This window comes from Stigmatopora argus, chromosome 22 (assembly GCF_051989625.1).
Source record: "Stigmatopora argus isolate UIUO_Sarg chromosome 22, RoL_Sarg_1.0, whole genome shotgun sequence".
In the NCBI taxonomy this organism is placed as follows: Eukaryota; Metazoa; Chordata; class Actinopteri; order Syngnathiformes; family Syngnathidae; genus Stigmatopora; species Stigmatopora argus.
The window spans coordinates 10149015-10167518 of NC_135408.1; the positions used below are offsets into that span (position 1 = coordinate 10149015).

General features: G+C 41.2%; 4 protein-coding genes across 6 annotated transcripts in view; all 4 read right to left on the reverse strand.

Moving 5' to 3' along the window:
- znhit3 (zinc finger, HIT-type containing 3) overlaps window positions 1-18504 on the reverse strand; it is an 81720-nt gene that overhangs the window by 54758 nt on the left and 8458 nt on the right. The gene's annotated exons all lie outside the window — the stretch shown is intronic.
- On the reverse strand, window positions 300-10467 carry dhrs11a (dehydrogenase/reductase 11a). The gene is made up of 7 exons (XM_077591589.1): window positions 10023-10467; window positions 3841-4050; window positions 3096-3190; window positions 2814-2943; window positions 2565-2657; window positions 1940-2005; window positions 300-1860 (listed from the first exon to the last, which is right to left on the reverse strand). The coding sequence occupies exons 1-7, from the start codon at window positions 10152-10154 to the stop codon at window positions 1819-1821; spliced, it is 768 nt and encodes a 255-aa protein (XP_077447715.1). The 5' UTR covers window positions 10155-10467; the 3' UTR covers window positions 300-1818.
- Window positions 10946-16154, reverse strand: ggnbp2 (gametogenetin binding protein 2). 3 transcript variants are annotated; one of them, XM_077592932.1, is made up of 14 exons: window positions 15989-16154; window positions 15249-15381; window positions 14866-14946; window positions 14522-14775; window positions 14237-14335; window positions 13557-13670; window positions 13277-13486; window positions 13041-13209; window positions 12714-12902; window positions 12490-12598; window positions 12283-12396; window positions 11982-12124; window positions 11715-11900; window positions 10946-11637 (listed from the first exon to the last, which is right to left on the reverse strand). In XM_077592932.1, exons 2-14 carry the CDS (start codon window positions 15339-15341, stop codon window positions 11419-11421), a joined length of 1980 nt encoding a protein of 659 aa, XP_077449058.1. In that variant the 5' UTR covers window positions 15342-15381; window positions 15989-16154; the 3' UTR covers window positions 10946-11418. The 3 variants fall into 3 exon arrangements, with proteins under 3 accessions (XP_077449058.1, XP_077449057.1, XP_077449059.1); XM_077592931.1 differs by lacking the exon at window positions 15989-16154 and adding an exon at window positions 15920-15958; XM_077592933.1 differs by lacking the exon at window positions 15989-16154 and adding an exon at window positions 15752-15770.
- On the reverse strand, window positions 16471-18456 carry pigw (phosphatidylinositol glycan anchor biosynthesis, class W). Its single transcript, XM_077592934.1, has 2 exons — window positions 18293-18456; window positions 16471-17931 (listed from the first exon to the last, which is right to left on the reverse strand). Exon 2 carries the CDS (start codon window positions 17926-17928, stop codon window positions 16471-16473), a length of 1458 nt encoding a protein of 485 aa, XP_077449060.1. The 5' UTR covers window positions 17929-17931; window positions 18293-18456.

The window sequence follows — 18504 nt, forward strand, 5'->3', positions numbered from 1 at the left end:
GCAGGGTTATTTTTGTTTTAGCCGTATGAATTATGACATGTGCAGTCAGTGTGAACCTGCGTATTCCACTTCCAAACAAGATAGCCCATAACCCGATTATATTCTTCAATGAAAGACCCGCTTTAGCGATGTTTGTAATAAAAGTTACAAGTGTGTAAATAGTTGTACTGTACTGTATTTGTGCTTCACCATGACATCAAAAATGCCATGATAGTATTTTAAATGACAATTCCATAGTAAATCAAAAACAAAACGGTGATGCATAACTTTTGAGAACAATAAACCACCGTCACGGCAAATCAGTGTGGTGACTCATTTATTAGGTCAATGACATTGTTGCTGATTAAAATGATAAAAGTTTGACTTTTATCTGGAGTACACAGGTCATGCTGCTCGTTATGTGAAGTTGAATTAAAAAAAAAACTACTCTTGACATGTAACACGCAGATTTCCTTTACACTGAGTCCAATGCAGTATAGTCCTCGATGGGGTTTAGTAGGCTATACTACATACAGTACTGGCAGGCAATGGGCGAATGAACACAATTTAATAGTGGGACTAAAATGACTGGAGAAAATTTGACAAGCCATTCTCAAATGGTAATTTTATTCATGAACTCATCAGCCGCCGCTGACAGCGATTGACATCCGATTTATTTGAAGTGGGAAGCTTTCCCTGTTCAAATGAATCGGACGTCTCCTAATTATAAAGTCACTTCAATTCACGGCAGAATATTTGTTCTTTTCTAACAATTTGGAGTGAGCACATAAGCTTCTAAAGTGGGGCGATATGTAAAGAAAGGTGGCGGCTCTTAGAGAATGTTATAAATAGTGAAAAGGACACAGTACGGTTATTTTTCTACGGCAGCAAGTCTGCCTATCATAAGGAGGTCAAATCGTCTTTAAAAAATTAAATTAACCTTTTATAGGGCAATTGGCTATTTTCTGATGGGCAAACAAACAAAACTTGGACCTGGTGTGGTGGACATTCCATTTTGTAGGCCACAATATTAACATTTGGTATTCAAGTGTGGCCTCTGTAACCCAAAATGCGAAATTCACATATGTAGCCGTGAAAATAGAATATAACGAATCGGTAGAGTTGATGTAATATTAGTGTTCTGAATAAATATAATTATCAAGGACTAAAACGTTAATACAAGCCCGTGAATTAAAAAGAAAGAAAATACACACTGGTTAACAATCTAAAGTTGTTTTTTTGTGGTATTTCACTCATTGCATGTCATTGAATACACGTCCAATTCATTCAATCTGGAAGGACTGTCTCATGTGTTAGTGTCCTTGGCGGCGCTAGACTTCCAAATCCAAAACGGATAGGACGTCCAGCCTCGTCAATGGCAGCCGATGAGTGCCCCGTAAAGGGTTAATGCAAACAAGCGATTACAATTTCCTTCCCATTTCAAATAGATATGTAAGACCCCGACCCCCCCGAAAAACAAAAGAGAACAGAACAGAAACGTGCAGTCAATCGCATGGTTTTTCGGACATTTTGGTCATTCCCCTTTAGTTGACCGCATAGCCTAGCATAGCCTAGCCTAGCATAGCATAGCACAGCACAGCATGGACTCCGCATTCAGTAGTATTTTCACTGTGGTTTGAGTCCACACCCTTCATTTCCTTCCCCCCGACCGCCCGACTTCCAAGCCTTCTTGACTCCTTGCGTTCCTTCACACCCAACCAATCAATCCGCTCCAATTTCTGATCCCCGCCTAACACCTACCCACGCTCAGCAGAGGTCGCTACTGAGTCATCTTGGCTGCTGACTTTTGGGCTCCTCCTGCAGCGTCTAGCCACACTGCTAGGACACCTGCTCCACGGGCCTCATCTGAACATCTCCGATCTGAGGAAATCATCCGGACGGTCAAGGAACGAGCCACCTTGTCAAATGGAACTGAACATTTTTAAAGAAAGAGTATTACCTGAACATGAGGAGGGGCACTGAGGACAAATGTGACTGCGCTTGCTATGTCATCAGCTTTTAAACACTGAAAATTAGAGCAGAAAAACAATCCCAAGGATTAGAACTACTAGGTGGTTTGATTTGAGCATATAAGAGTACTTGTTGGTGTCGTGTTTTGGGTGGATGGCCGTGTTTTCCTTGTGTGTCCTGTCATGTCTTTTCTGAGTCTCCCTCCCTTGTGTGACCCAGGTCTTTGTGATTGTCGTGAATCACAATTGTGTGAGCCGGCCACTATTTGCTCCAATTCATGCACGACTGAGAGAAATTTGAACTGCTTATAGTTATAGTTTAGTGACCGCAAGATAGCAAGAAATCATAAATACAATCAATAATGGTTAGCTCACATTTCCCTTAGAATTTAAATTTTTCAATCTTTTCCAGGACTAAAAACGACCCAGGAAAGACTCAAAAACCTCTTATGTTAATAATTCTCTCCTCTAGAAATGTCATTCCTCACTTTTTTTACAGATAATGTTTTACAATAAAACAAGAGTGAAGGTGTATCTGACAAAAATCAACCTGTTCAACTTTGGCATTTGTCGAGAAAATGCTGATCGTGCCCAATAGGGACGGTTTTTGCTTACTTTCATACTCTCGTACACGGCGGCGGCTTTCTCTGGATCGTTGTTGTGGTGACGGAATGCAAATTCGGTCTCCACTATTCCAGGGGATATACACTACACAAGGAAAAAAATCTGGTTTTAATCCACTCCCTGCCATTGACAATAATAAACGTCTGATCCATTAAAACTGGGAGGATTGTCACGGATCGGATGTCTATCGCCGCCAGTGTCACGGAAAAATGAACATTCATCATCGTGTCGAACACTCACAGTGGCTCTAATGTGGGTGTTGGCTTCCCTTAGTTCTTGCCTTATTCCTTCGGTCAGAGCGGTGACCGCGTATTTGGTGGCGCAATAGAAATGCTCGTCAGCACTTGCTACCATACGATGCCCACCCATACTGTAAACAAGAGAAGGAGCAAACAAAGCAAGAAGCTTGCAATACGTTGTTGCATTGTGGGAGTCGCGTAAAAAGAATAGAGGATTGACAACATATTTTGAATGCAAAAAAAGGCCCCGTTAAATTCAGAACTGTGAATCCGGCGAATTTACCTATTGATATTGATGATGTGACCGTCATTCACGTTCCTCTCCTTCATTGATTTGTAAGCCTCTCGGGTGCAGATGGACAAGGCCAGGACATTCACCTGCAGAGCATAATTTTTTTTTGTAATTACCAAAAATAGTCACATACAGGTGGAAAAAAAAAAAAAATTAAAAAAAATAGTAACGCTAATAAAAATATTACAATATCTTTCTCTCTCCCCGTATTTGTGCTGTCAGCCCCCAAATACAAAGCAATAACTTGCCTGTCTTTGTCCTCAATTATTATTACGTAGCAGACGCCGATAGACCGACGGATATAAATTCTACAGTGAAGCAAGATTGGGGAAGGTGACCAAATCGGGTCAGTGCGCAGATTAAACCCAGGCTAAAAATAATACGCTGGCCGTACACGGTCATTTAGGCCACCATGACAACAGATGGACGAGTACTAGCGACGCCGGATCCTGAAAACCTTTGGTCCTTGGTGGTCAAGAGCTCAATGAATCAGAATGGTGGGGTCCAAAGGGAGAAATAGTGCTGGCTTTCATTTAGTGGGCCTCTGCTCTGCCAGGCTTAGTCCTTAGAGCCAAGAGAGCATTTTCTGTGACTTTTAGATCTCCATATTTATTAGCGGAACTGAAGCTAATGGCTCTGTGCTTTGTGAATGAAACGAGCGCAAACATCTGAATATTATTGCAATTGTCGCCTACGCGTAAATTGTTTAAGTGCATGAGCAATGAGGATCACCCACGTCGATCATATTCCGCCAGCCTTCCGTTTTCCCGCTGAGCAGGGGCTCGTCGTGGGCCAACCCGGCGTTGTTGATGCACACGTCCACGCCTTTGTGGAGCGTCTTGATGGCCGAAAACATGGAGAGGATCTCCTCCTCGTTAGACAGGTCGCACTTGTACGGGATCAGCGTGCCGCTGTATCCTGCGCTCTGACATTCTGCTGCCAGCTTCTAAAAAAAGAAAAACAAAACACAACACTTGTTATTATTGTCTTCTTTAAAAAAGATTGTATGAGTCTGGATTTAAAAAAATAAAAAAATCACTAATCAAATCATGGGTAACAAAGTTTATTGGCCATATTGTCCAGCACCAGTCCCATCACGGTTATTCATTTTTTCCATATTGCTCTGAAAGTGTTGTCCATTTAAACTTACTACATTGAAGTACATTAGAAAACTGATGAATAATTTGAGCCTCTTTCTACCACACATATAATTGAACGAACGCGCCTCATCTCTCACTTGAGTGCGCACATTTCCCAGCTCTTCCTCTAATCTGTTTAGCCTGGATTACCCAAAGAGAAGGCATTAGCCTAAGAGATCAGTCAAAAACGCTAAATTGTTGGCAATACTTGTTTCGGCTGTAGGGAGTGAGACATTGGTCAATTTTGCCTTTTTTTCGGGAAGCGGACCCCCAAAGTCAAGCTGTTCTCAAAAGGCTCAAAAAGCAAGTCAGTAGACCACCAGAAAGAGAGAGAGAGAGAAAAACAAGAAGAATAGGCCGGGCTAGTCTTTGAGAGCAACAGAGTTCTGTTGGTAGGGGTTAAAGTAGGCACTCAGCGGAGGCGCAACTGGCCGCCTTTGATTCGGTTCCAACTACAGGAAGTCCCAGGCTGTGAATCTCTGCGTGTGTGCGTGACTTTGGGGCGCCAGCTGTATAACCGCGGCCAGGCTTGGCCCTCACGCTGGCCACGCCTTCTCCTGAGGTACAAGAACATGGATAAGCAAGCGGCTAAAACAATGCACGCACGAGATCTCAAACGTCAGGTGTGCAGCCGAGTCAGACACACAAAACAAATGGTGACATTTGGACAGAAACAGATTAGGGTTTTCAAAAGTAGCGGTACTGAAATCTTGATGTTCGGATATGATATATAACTGCAAAAACTATTGATACTAATATGATTTGTTTTTGCACCAAATTATTCTATCATGAGGAAAATGTGATTTTATGTACTCATTTTGACAGTAATGGAGGATATTTTGGGGATTTTATATAACTGCACTGACTACTAGTGATAGTCTTAAGTAAGTTTCATGCTTTGTATCTATCATCTCAATGATGTCAATTTAATTTGAGGTGTTTTCTTTATTTTATTTATTGATGACATGCTAACCCCTGGTTTACTATTGCAGCATTACCTAAAAACAATGGGGTTTAAAGGTAAGTGCAGATTGTTGGCTTTTGCAATGGCGCCTGTCGATAGTTGAGTGATAATCTCTCACTGCTAGTAAAAGGTCTAAAGGTTGGACGAGAAGGTTTTATCACACTTGGCTTGACGCAGTCTAATCAAGATGGGAAGATAAGCGCAGAAATGACTTCTCATGTCGGTAAGTGCTTTCCGATTCTCACGGTAGACTGAGCAAAAAAAAAAAAAATCAATTAATTAAACTCAGTTGGATACTGAGAAACCTCATTTTAAATCCATTCACAGAATGAAAAACAATAGAGATAAGGTCGTATTTCCCCCAAACAAACTCATAATAATCAGCCAGCTAAGCAGTATGGAGCATGTTTGTCAGCAGTCGGCTCAATTGTGAAAGCAGCCATTATTCTGGTGTTCACACGGTAATCATGTGACAAAACATCCCTTTTGTTTGCAGTACAGACATGCTGAGGCTTGAAGTCCATCCTGCATGCATCACGTGCCCCCTCCCCCCGCCATCACAGGTGATTGCAGATGGCCAAGACAGTAGTCACCCCAATCATTCGACATGCAAGATGATACTTAACAACAGAGAGCTTAAGTATAGTGGTTAATGGTTCACTTTGACAAAACAAGTGATGTCACATCATTGGAGATGGACACTTGTTGGTCACAACATTAGATGCCTAAAACACATAAATGTTCAATACTACAAGAAGTGTATGAATCTGTCAATTTTAAAAAAAATGTATGAACTAAAAGGTAATTTAGTATTGTGCATGAAGCCTCCCAAATGGACAACATTCTAGGTTACTCAATTGTCAACTTCAATGGTAACATCCTGTCCTTCTAATCCCAATGTATTATGTCATTCTGCATTAACCAGAGAGCAGCCTGCTTGCAAACATTCACCAAAACAACGCCAAACATTTGGTGTCGCTATACTTTCGATTTTAACATTGTTGGTGTTGTTTGGTTATTTTTGTACCTAGTGTTCAATTAACACAAACAAATTCAACAGCCCGATAAAACCTGGCGTGAGGCCCGACGGATGAGTGGTTAGCGTGTTGGCCTCACAGCGGGAGACCTGGGTTCAAATCCAGGTGAGTCCAAAATTTAGAATCACCTTTCGAGTGTATCTGTGTTTTTCATTTCTGTCAACAACTTTGTACTTCGCGCTTTTGCTTTGTTGTTCTGTCTAATCACCCTCAGCTACTGTCACAATGAAATTTCCCGAATACAAGATGAATAAAGTTATCCAATCCAATCCAATCCAAAGTTAGGGTTCTATTTAGAAGTTTACAAATAATTACCAATGACTATATAATTAAATTCCAACGTACATTACCCAAAATGTGATGTCCATGTATGTGGACGACATAATGACCATTAAATCGTAAATGTTAAATAAAAGTAATTAAATAAAGTGCAAAACCTCTATTTTCCACCCCCTATTTCTGCTGTCATTCCCCACATACAAAGTAATAAAAAAAAAAACTTTGGATGAACTAAATGGTCATTTAGTATTGTGCATGAAGCCTCCGGAATGGACAACATTCTATGTTACTCAATTGTCAACTTCATAAAATGCACCTGTGTCACTACTTATTAAGCAATTAGGCGCTCGCCTATTGGTATTCCCTGAGGGATCCCTGTGGATTTCCTTGCTTGCTGGTTTTTACTTAGTAGGACGACACAAAAACTACTCGGGTGCCGTCTATGAAAGTTTGCGGCTGGGTGAAACAATACAAAATGATGACTGAATATTTGGTTAACATTTCCGTTAGTCTGTATCATTTCTGTCATTGCCATTTGTTCACAGAGGAACGATTTCCCCGGGCCGAAACGTAATTAAATAAAGTGGAAAACCTCTATTTCTCACCCCCTATTTAGGCTGCCATTCACCACATACATAGTAATAAATTCCTAAAAGAAAAACTCCCATTGACTAATCAATCAAATCACTGTTGCTAGATTTCCTTAGGCAAACCACATAAAAAAAAAAAACTTGACACTAAAAAGAAAAAAATAAACCAAGTCTTTTAGCAAAGTACTATACTGGCCTGAAAAGAGTTAACAAGACAGAGTATTGTGGCTACTTGGATACAGACCCATCACTCCCATTCCTGCACAAAGCCCATGGTGACCACACGTCTCCCACAAGTCTCACACATAGTGCAAGCATACAGCTGCTAGACTCCACTTCTTTTTTTTTACATAGTTTGCACCAAATTCCATCAATGCAAGCAAAATTTGAATACAATACTTAATGTTCACCCCGGTTCCATCTGCTGCCTTCTAATACTGTAAGAACAAGGACTTCTTTCTAATGCTAGCAAAAGAAATCCACACCAAAAGGAAGTGAAGAACAATTGCTCAGTGACAGACACTTGCATTCCCCACTTGCTTTGGCACAGCTACAGCCTAGTTTACATAGCGGGGAGTGTACAATACTGCCTTTGTCTCCCATCTCATATCCACATCTTTTCAAGAGCAGAACGGGCATCAAATGGAAAAGACCGCAAGCTATTGATCGCTATAGCTTCAGACATTTCAATGAGATGACCTTGAAAGTCACCCAATCGTGCGCCTCTTAAAAACTAAAACTCTTTACACAAGTTCTATCACTAGTACACGTCCGATCCATGAACACTTGACGGGCCCGTGTCGATGACCTGTAGCGCGCCACTGAGGGCCCTAATACAGTTGGAGACAGAGAGAGGCTTAATTATTGGCTGACAAGATAAGGAAGCTGCCGGGCCTTATGGCCAATCACTTATCTTCATTTGGGTTGCGGGGACTTGTTGAGTTGCTTATCCTGGCTGACTTTAGTGTACACCCTGGACACAGGAGACAAATAGACCAATAGCTATTCACCACTAGGGATGTCCCCATCATGTCATTTTCATCAGATTGTGAGAATCCCATTCCGATAACCATACAAAATGTATTAAGGGGCGGGGGAAAAAAAGTGTACTCAAATGTATTTTTTTTTTTACAAAGCTAGCGTAATATCATAATCATATCAAAGAGTGATTTCAAGGAAGTAACAACAATAAAAAAAAAGAAAACAAATCTTTCTTTTACAAATCAGCTGTGCAGCACCAAAAAAGGTTACACATTTTTTTTAAACGATAAATTTTATATCAATAAAATAAAGTCGGTCACTCAGTGTGATAAATTGAGATATTGTAATTGGGATTTCTTGACTTTTTTTGCCCTCGCTGGACATTTTATTTTTTCATCATGCTAATGGTTAGTTTTCCTACTTGTACCCTAACTCTGCAACTCCTATAGAAGGTGCCCATAATTCACAACCATTGACAGAGAGAGACGTCTAATCCAATTTGACCCCCAGTCAAAAAGGATTGGTCGTCTCTCACCGTCAATGGCAGCTAATGAGTTAATGTATAGCAATGTAAACAAATACATTTTAAAAACCCAATCATTTACATCTGATCTTCTGATCATAAAAATGTCATCATAAAAAAAAATATATATATACACAAAACACATTGATGGATAACAAGATTTTGAATACTATTTATATTCTAATGTGTTTATAAGGGGGGAAAAAGGTTTCAATATCTCAATATTAAAAGCCCCGAGGCTTCGAGTTTGACTCTGGAGCCTTGAAAGAACCCAACGTGCGTATTTGTGGAATGTGGGAGGAAGAACGTGGAGAAAACCAAGCCAAGCCCAGGGCGAACATGCCAAATGCACACAGGAAGGCCAAGAATTGAAAACCAAATTGCTGAATTGAGATGCAGCATAAACATGCCTCCCACAGGTCCGCCATCCAGGTTCAGTACATCCTGTCTGTAAAAACCATTTAGAAAAAGTGTTTCATCAATGCAGTTGAACAGCTCCCATGATCCGTGAGCTCAACAAAGAAGGTCGACTAAAGAAAATTATCTCGCCGAGACTCAAATTCGTTAGCAGCGTGGTGCCAAATGCCATTACGGATGAGAGGTACCTTATTTCATTAACTCATTCCCTGCCACTCATACCGATACGGCCAACGGGCTAAACAATCAGTGAGAACATTATGAATAGTATATATAGATATTTTGATAAACTTCAGTACTTTTAATCAGAATATCATGGTAAAAAGGTCTCACAGTTCGATTAAAGAACCAACAGACTGCTATCAAAATGTTCCACTGAAATAGTGTCTACACAAACTTATTGACGTCGCTAGACGTCCAATTCATTTTGACAGGGAGGGAGAAAAGAACATTAATGAATGAATTGGACGTTTATTGCCGTCAATGGGACTAAACTGTAAGCATTGAAAGCCAGTCCCCCCCAGTTTGAATGATTTAGGGGTCTATTGTTGAGTAAAGAGAAGCACAAATTTGTTTCAAAGAATTTCAATATTGATAAAAATGAAGATATTGCAAGATAAATGCATTTTAGTGTTCTTAATCCAGTGGGTTTTTTTTGCAATGTAAATAAAGAAGCTACATCACCACGGATGGGTGTTTCTATAGCAATGATGGATAGATAGGTAGACCATTGATTAAAGAGCAGTGCTATATAAAACCATATTTCTATTCGTCTAAAATAAACAATTGTATTTAATAAGACTCAAAACTTAGCTCTCACTAAGCGAATGTTCGTAAATGCCCCCAGTTTTCTCACGTTAGCCGAAGTTCCAAGCTAATGTTAGCAAGCTGTTTGCGTGCGTTAGCTTGTGTATTGCACTTAGCCCTTCATACGAGGTCATTCGCGCGTCCCTTAATATTTAAAGGTTGACCAAAATGAGTGCAATACCTCGATTTTGTCGACATTCCTGGCACAGCCGACCACCCTCATGCCCTGTTGGACGAGTGCCCGGGCCACAGCCGCCCCAATGCCCACCGAGGCTCCGGTCACCAGGGCCACTCTGCCTTTCCACCGCTCCATCGCCAACAACGCAGTGCTCGCCGCTCGCCTCTCGCCGGCACGGCACTGCAACGCTCGGGTGGTTTTTGCACTGTTGTTTCGCTGTGCCTGCTTCCTGACGGCCGGAAATTGATGGATCGTGAACCGCCGTCGATTCCTAGGAGGCTTCAGGCGACCGCCTCGGTGTACGCAGCATCCAAAAGCGCAGTCGGCACTGGTGCGTAAAGGGATGTCCGTCCATGCGCTCCTCTTGATGACATGAAGCCACGAGCCCTGATCATGTTAAATATTGAGTTCGCATCGCCGCCCACTTTCTTTCGGCTATCCGCCCAAGGTTTTGGGGATTTAACGCCCCCTACCGGATTCTTTTGCGCTCGCTCTTGGCTCAGTTCAGAGATGAAAAGCACCACCCCTCTACTGGCTAACTTGGGAACTACAGGTAACAATAAGTCCACATTTGTTTTCATCAATTCTGAAGAAAAAATCAAAATGTGGCTTTGAGCGTTGACACCTATACATCCCTAGAATATTCCTATTAAAATTATGTCATCAAATGAGTGACAATTTGAGTTGTCTATATCATTTTTTTTTTTACTTGTGCTTTTTAATGTACCTAATTTACCCAAAGTCATCTGGGACTGTAACTTCCTGCATATCCATGACAGGATAAACTGTATACAAAGTGAATTGCTTACATTTTTCCCCATTCTCTTTATTCTGCAGAAATAAACAGTTTTAAAAAATTAGTTTTATTTTTACTTTAGGCCATTGTTATAATCCAGGAGATACATTTTCTATAATTGTCCAATAAGTGAAGGCAGATTAATAAATATTTTATTATGTCAAATTTCACATTCTTCACTTTCTCACACCAAATAATCATTTTACCTGAATGGATTTTAGTTCATTGTAAAAAAAAATGAGATTTAATTTCTCTACGTATAGAGTGCACAAGCTTTATCACCATAAGTGTCACCAAAGAGAACAAATCTCAAGACATCAGAATAAACAACAATCCCATACTACCTCTGTGACACAAGGCATTTGTCAGAGCTCACAAAGACGAGTTTACACTGTGCTCTAACCCAAAAACTCTTGAACAAAAGCCACGTTGCAGGACCTGGCCAATGAGAATCAAGCTTAGGAAAGTCGAACCATGGAAGTGCAACTTGAGATGAGACAAAAATCACGTGAATTTAAAAACAACAAGGAATTAGCCCCCCCAAAAAATTAACAATTCAGAATTCTATTCTTTGCAGTGGCCACGGTGACTTTCTTTAGGATATCATTGGCGCACCGATTTCACCGATTTTACACTGGAGGAAAAACAGTTGCTACAGTCCACCTTCTTGTGACTAGCGCAACAGTACTTGGTAAACTTCTCCTTCAGTAGCTGTCGATACTTGAGACGGTTGCTGTAGAACAAACCGTTTCTTTGCACGAATGCTTGGATTTCATCTTGGGTGAGACCATTCTCTTCGTCTGATAGGACTTCAGAATCATCCTGCAAAAGAGAGTAAGACCCCAGTCAAATAAGTGACAACAAAAAGGTCTTGTTACATGACTAATTTTGTCACTTACCATGAGGTCCAATAAACTCATGCTGGCTTCTAACTGCTCGTTGTTAAGGCGGTGATTCTTTGCACGTGATGTCCACGGTAACTGTTGTGCAAAACGGTCCATCTTCTCACTACCTAGGGAAGACTTGAGCTCTTTGGCTTGGCAAACACGAGTGGGTGGCAAACGGTGACTTTCACCTCGGTGTCCCTATTGACATATTTTATATTTTATATACAGGAGAGGCACATTGAGCGAATCAACCCTCGGAAGCCATTTGAATCCACTTACATGATTATTAAGTGAAACGTTCCCCTTTCTTTTCTTCTTTCTACTCTTGCATTGAGGATTTTCCTCAGAGTGTGGCCAGCATTCAATACAGCTGTCTGTTGCCTCTTCCTTGTCTTCAGGAAAACCACTTTCATTGGACTTGACTTGAGAGAAGTGATGAAAATACAATTCGCGAAAAAATCAGTTATGTTTGCGCTAGGGCTGACAAATAAAAACTGCAAACTTGAATTCATTAAAAAAAAAAAATCGATTTATCGGCCAGGCCCATGATGTGGATGATTTTGGGCTTCTCAAAACTAACCTACGACATCGTGGTTACAGAGCCCCTCGGAGCAAGCGATATCGGATCCTTCTCGAGAGCTGCTCTCGCTTAACTCGATGCTTGACGAGTAGCCGTAATCACTCCCGATTGATTCTGGAAAGGGGAAGAAAAGCGTATACTCATTTACTACTTGGCGTGTTAATGGGAGTCATGGATGATTGGCTGTTGTCGCGTGTTGATTTTAACCTTGCTTTTCTGTACACCTAGAGGTAGTGGTCGCAATAGAAGAGACCTTCTCCGCACCATCGAGGCTCCTGCAGGCGGTACAACTCTGCTCCTCACACTTGACAGAACCCTACAACATTTCATTCATTTCAAGCAAGATCCTGGTTGTATTTTTGTGCTCAAGTAGCACAATTTGGATTTGATATAATAAGTGGGGCATCAGCCAATGTATTTTCACTTCTTACTTCCTCATCATTCTTTGCCTTGAAGTCTGCTTCCTGCTCCGAAATGTCAAAAGCACATTTGTTTTTGCGTCGGTTTTGCCGCTTTTGCCTCTTTTTTTCCTGCTTGAGCTGTTTCGCCTTCTCCTTCTCAGAAAGCTCCTCCACAAACTGCTCCAGGCGACTGAACCCCTGTGTCCTCTCCACTGCCGTCTGGGTACAAAACCGATTTTTTTAAATTGGGTATGATTATTATTATTTTTTTAAAGTTGTCAATAGATAATTTATCAAGAATGAGTTGGTTTCTCTGTGATCTGATTCCAACCCCCCTTTGCTTTTCAAATCATGTACCTCAAAGCTTCTGCGAATTTCCCCAATGCCCACATGGAACAAAAGCTGCCACGTCTGCTCCTCTCCTCGTAGTTTCTGCCAAATCCTCTGCAGTCGCTCGTAGAGATAAATGCCTAAACACGTCAGGACTTCTTCCTGCGCCACGTCGATGGTCTTGGCATGTCGCTCCCTGAAACAAATAAAACACAAGAGGTGAAATGATACCGGTTACATATTATTGAATCGCGTTCACTCACTCGTAGCCTCCGCCAAACTCGGCCTCCGCCCGGCCGAGGAGATGCGCGATGAAGTCAATCTCGCAGCACACGTGGATGTGGCGGTCACACGAGCAGCAGTACAGCCCGTCGTAAAGATCGGGGCAATAATCTTTCTCCTCGCTGCTGTCCACTTCCCCAACCAGGATATTGTAAGCCCTCAGCACCTTATTCTTACAGTCGCTGCAAAACCTGAAAAAGAAGAAAGTTGCCTTACGACAAAAAGGGCTTCTGAAAATCAAGGGTGGTAGTCAAACAATACCGATGTTTCTGTAAATGTATCTTCAGCGCCTCTAAAAAACAGGTCCTATCGATTAGCACCACCTCGTCCCAACACTCCTGAGATATCCGCTCCCACAGATCCATCAAGCATCCCCTGGAAGAGTGCATAAGATTATTTTAATTGACAAGAGCGCTTGGGGAGTGCAAACCAACAAGCAAAGGAGTACATTTTGGGATATAAGAGGAAGGAGAGTCATTTGTAGATAATTAGATATCTTCACAAACGCATGCTATTGTGCTGCTTCTGCTTAGACTGGATAGTTTTAGGTTGCAGCAGTACTTGATACATTTAACATTTGTGGCCATATGGGTCAATGTCGAGTCAAAAATAGAGGGGGGGCGGAGAGCTGTCACATGATCATGTTTCAGTGCCATTGACGAGAACAGACGTCAAACCTATTTTTACCTAGAGCGTTCGCTCCTCCCACTCAGCATAGACTGGATGTCTATTGCCGTCAATGGCAGCCAATGGTTTTAAATAGCATTTGACATGCTAAACGCATGGTAGGTTTTAAAAGTTGCTTTAAAGAGTATGATGTAACATGTGAACTTAAAAATCCTTTTGTTAAGATAGTACTTCTGTAAATCAATGTATTGCAAAATACAGGAATTTCATAGCACTAAAAAAAGAAAAAAATCAGATGAGAATGTCCTTCTTACCCTGAAGGTCTGAGTTTGCTTGTGTCCAAGGAGTGTAACTGGCATCTGTTGCTCTTTTTACTTTTTGGAATGGCATCAATGACATCATTTAGCTTTGACCTGTGAAAGATAATGGAACACTTATCAAAAGCTGAAAACTAAACGACAGAACAAAATAAAACCCTTTCATCTTTTTTTTTTTTTAAAGGGAAGCATTCATTCATTTTCAATGCCACTTAACTGTTTAAACTTCAAACAATAAAAATACAATTCTGTTGAACACTGAAAACATTTCTCATTTCTTACCCTTGGATGTAAAAGAGGCTGTATAGTTTCTGTAAATCTGATAAACAAGTCTTGGTGACAGTCAGTATGCCCATGGGTTTAAATGTAAGTGGCTCCAAGGCCGGTGTCCCCGATACGGATAAATGAGTGAATAGGCGCTCTACACTGTGTCTGCAGCCCACGCATGGCACCAGCTGGGATAATGTCTTGGAAAGCTCTCTGAACCCCACCGACAGCGCCGCGGACAAGTCATGTTGCTTCAACTTGGAGTGACCCTAAAGGCAGAAGAGACATTTTCAGTTCAGACTGAAGCAAGAAACACTATGAAGTCACGGAGCCGGTCGAAAAAGCCATCACGTGCTGACCTCGATGAACTGTTTCCAATGGGAACTACTAGTTATATGTCTGTCAACATCCACGGCACCATCAGGAAACTCCATCACCATCTACCAACAACAGAGAATGCAAATATAATTAAAAGACGTGTTGTATATGCTATGAGTTGCCAGGCTTGTGAATTTATCAACGTGGCGGCCATGTTGGCATCAAAAGGAAAACAAATCAATGCCACTTGCTGCTGCAATAAGATGTGAATAACAAATGATCTAATAAATCATCCAATGACAAAATCACTAGTGAAATATCACTCATTCAAAGCAGGCCAGTGATAATTGGGTTTATGAAAAATGCATTACTGACAAATTACCAGGCACCATCTTGTGGCAAAGATATATGCTCAGTGCCTCACCGTCAAAGAGTCATCAATATACAGAGGAATCTGTCTGGCAAGAAACAGGTAGTCCTCTTCATTTTCCTCACACACAGCTACCAAGCGTGCCATGTTGTTGACGTTTTCCACAACACCTTCCAATACACCCCACCTACAAGTTTCAAATGAGAGAGTGAATTAATACATTGTACCACAATGAAATCGATCATAGGTCAACGTGAGCTAAGTAGTACAACATTGGCAAATACCAAATTCTGTATCGCTGACGCAGCCTCGTCTACAATACATTGCACCGATATGTTAGAGTATAGAAGTATTCAATCTGTATAGCATTTTTTTGTTACGAGGCATTTATGTCGTGGAGATATGACTTGGGTGCAATTTACGATTAACAAGGCGACGTCATGCTAATCAGCTGGCCAGGAAACCCGGCGACTTGTCGTTAGCTCGCTGCCAAATTAAATTTAGACAAAGAGAACCCAATCCTTCCACGCGATAGCTAGACATTGAATTTTTTTTACCCTGTGAAACAAAACGGTGTTTATTGCTAATATTTTGTAGATGCTAGAAAACCTGGCGAGCCACTTGTTAGCTTCACCGTTCTGTGTCGCTAGCATTAGCAAGCTGGCGCGTGTAAATTTGAAAAAAACAGACGGACAATTCTTCCATCGACGTCTCTTTTAAAACACCTCATGTGGCGTATGTTATTGGTCTTCGGTGTATATTGTCATTCGACGGGGGGAACAGTTTGAACTCACCCGCTTTGGAAAGTTACTTGTCAGCAAGTAAATGAGCGCGGTAGGTTGAGTTGGTGGTGCGTTCGAGAAGCTCTCTGATGTGGGATTTTATCCTTTCCAGGCAGAAAAGGCGAGGGTGACGTGACAACGCCCCGCGAACGGATCAGGAATCTCGTCGCAGCCTTTGACGTCAGACACCAAGATGGCTGGCGGATGTCACTTCTCGAATAGGCAGTATGATTGCATAATAACAACAAAAAACATCTAAAAATACTGAATATACTGTATCCAACTTTGTAAACTATATGAAAATTACACATTTTTCATAATGGCAATGTTACATATGTCCCTTGACATTCTAAAATGTATCCTTGCAAAACTACTCCATTTGATTGAACGTCTAGGGAGGTTACACTCATTTAAATTCACAGAAAATGATTTTTTTAAAGAAGCCGCATTATTTGACATCTATCACCTTTAATTACACAAATAAAACAATTTCTTTACCAAAATTTTATTGTAATTCCCCAGAGATGTAAAGCATATACAACAGTGCAATTTATGAACATGTAAGACAACAAGATACATACAGAATATAAATCACTGCTGTTCAGAGTGTTAACAAAGGTGTTGGTCAAGCCTGTCAAGATGTTTGAGAGAAGAAAATAGAGCAACTGATTCTTGTTAATGGCTTGAAGGAGACACAATCCGTCCATCACATCTTTCTTTTTGTGAGAGCTTCGGTATGAATTCCATGACGACGGCACAAAGTGACAACCTGATGTTGTTTTGCAAAAGACAACGATCAAATCGACTAAACACATACATGATAAAAGAAGTAGAGATTGAGCAACACTCCAGAGACAGAATGGAAGATTAGCTAAACGGCGAGAAACCGGTTCCACTAAAATCTGACATGTGCACAAAGTGACAAAAAATGATATAGTTGCCATCAGAAGGTTAAAAAGGACTTTGAACCAATCTCTGACATTAGATCTTGGCTTCATCACATAACATCCTACTTGAACTCCTGCCATGTAGATAGCGACATAGCCTGCCATGGAGAAGATGCCCTCCTTGTTAGCATGAAGAAAGTCCTTCTCCCTATCCTTGTTATTCAAGATGAAAGCCTTGAGGCTTGTTGTCTCTAGAGCAAACTGATAAACACAACTTATAAGTAGAGCAAAGACCCAAGACTGGTTTGCTGGCACTACAACCAAAAGAATGGATGTCAGGACCCTGACCAAAGCCAGCGTGAAGAAAAAATTCCAGTGGACACCATATTCAGTCTCATGTTCTTGGTAGTCGCTCATTTTGACGAAAACTAGTCGGGCTGCACCGAGAGCAATCAGGGGCCACACGGAGATAATCTGTTTGCAGATATGTTTCATTTTGGATCCATCAATGTTCTTTCCACGTGCTTCTGGGCAAACCAGACTATTTGCAAAGATGAAGGCTCCGACACCAAAGTCCATCGCACCTGTTCCAAATGTTTCCGTTTTAGCAAATCGTCTTGGAAACACTCGAAAGTCTACAGCCAGAATACTGATAGCTGTTTGCACATTCACCATCACTCTGAAATTGGTCACAAAGGGAAGCTGCTTGAACCAAACAGTCCTGTTGAGGAAATCTCTGAGAGGAGTTTGCCGGTGACTACAGTAGATGTGACAAACGGCACCTATGAAAACAAATGTGAAGCTCAAAACCACCTGAACAAGATGGTCGCTCAGGACAGTCCAACACAAGATGAGTGGAAAGACCAACACGGAGAAATCGAGAAATAGGTGGAAAATCCGTGGGAATGGCAGGGGGAGATTCCCCTTAGCTTGATAGTAGAAGATCAGAATGATCACTCGTGTGAGGATGCACTGTGGAATGACTAGTAAGCCTACAGTCAATTCCTGTATTGTCGTCCCATTAAGGTTGCGGACAAATGCTTCTTTTAGCTCCTTCTGAGACATGGCCTGCAATCAATGAAATATTAATCGACAAAATGAACGAAGATAAACCGCAGCATTTGAGTTAAGGGTGAAAGGATACTTAGCAATTAAAGTTTAATTTAAACTGGGAGGACTGGTGATAAATTCTAATCTTCCAGTGCAATTGACAGTGCTAGACGTCCAATCTAAGGTGCTGGGAGCGCCCCTCCAGGCCAATATGGATGTGTATTGGACGTCTATCGCTGTCAATGGCAATCAATGAGTTTAATGACTGGCCTATGAACCAATTTCAATTTTATTTGTGCTTTTGATATCACTTACAAAAGATTCTATTCGTTGTTAGAAACTATATCACCATAATTAAAATTGTCGTTACAATACTGACCAAGAATTTTGTCCAGATCCGATATACGTCAGGAAAGCTTAGCTCATATTAGATCTCGTTTTTCGAATCCAAGCAGCAAAGGACGGTTGTTGAATAGGGTTGAATTTCCCCAACACACGGAAGGAGCCCGACAGACAAGTTCTACGGCGGATCCAATTGGACAAACTTCGCCAATTGAAATACGACCCTGGTATCCTACAGTAATAACAACA

Bases quoted from the DNA above. Each gene is read 5' to 3' on its own strand.
- ggnbp2 (XM_077592931.1), bottom strand. The intron at 14,336-14,521 runs GTAAGAAATGAG...TATCTTTCACAG, and splicing joins AGCCTCTTTTACATCCAAGG to GTCAAAGCTAAATGATGTCA. The intron at 13,487-13,556 runs GTATTGTTTGAC...CTTCTTTTTCAG, and splicing joins ATACATTTACAGAAACATCG to GTTTTGCAGCGACTGTAAGA.
- dhrs11a (XM_077591589.1), bottom strand. From the start codon at position 10,154: ATGGAGCGGTGGAAAGGCAGAGTGGCCCTGGTGACCGGAGCCTCGGTG. The intron at 3,191-3,840 runs GTGGGTGATCCT...TATGCTCTGCAG, and splicing joins GCTGGCGGAATATGATCGAC to GTGAATGTCCTGGCCTTGTC. The intron at 2,658-2,813 runs GTGAGTGTTCGA...TTCCTTGTGTAG, and splicing joins ACACCCACATTAGAGCCACT to TGTATATCCCCTGGAATAGT.
- pigw (XM_077592934.1), bottom strand. From the start codon at position 17,928: ATGTCTCAGAAGGAGCTAAAAGAAGCATTTGTCCGCAACCTTAATGGG.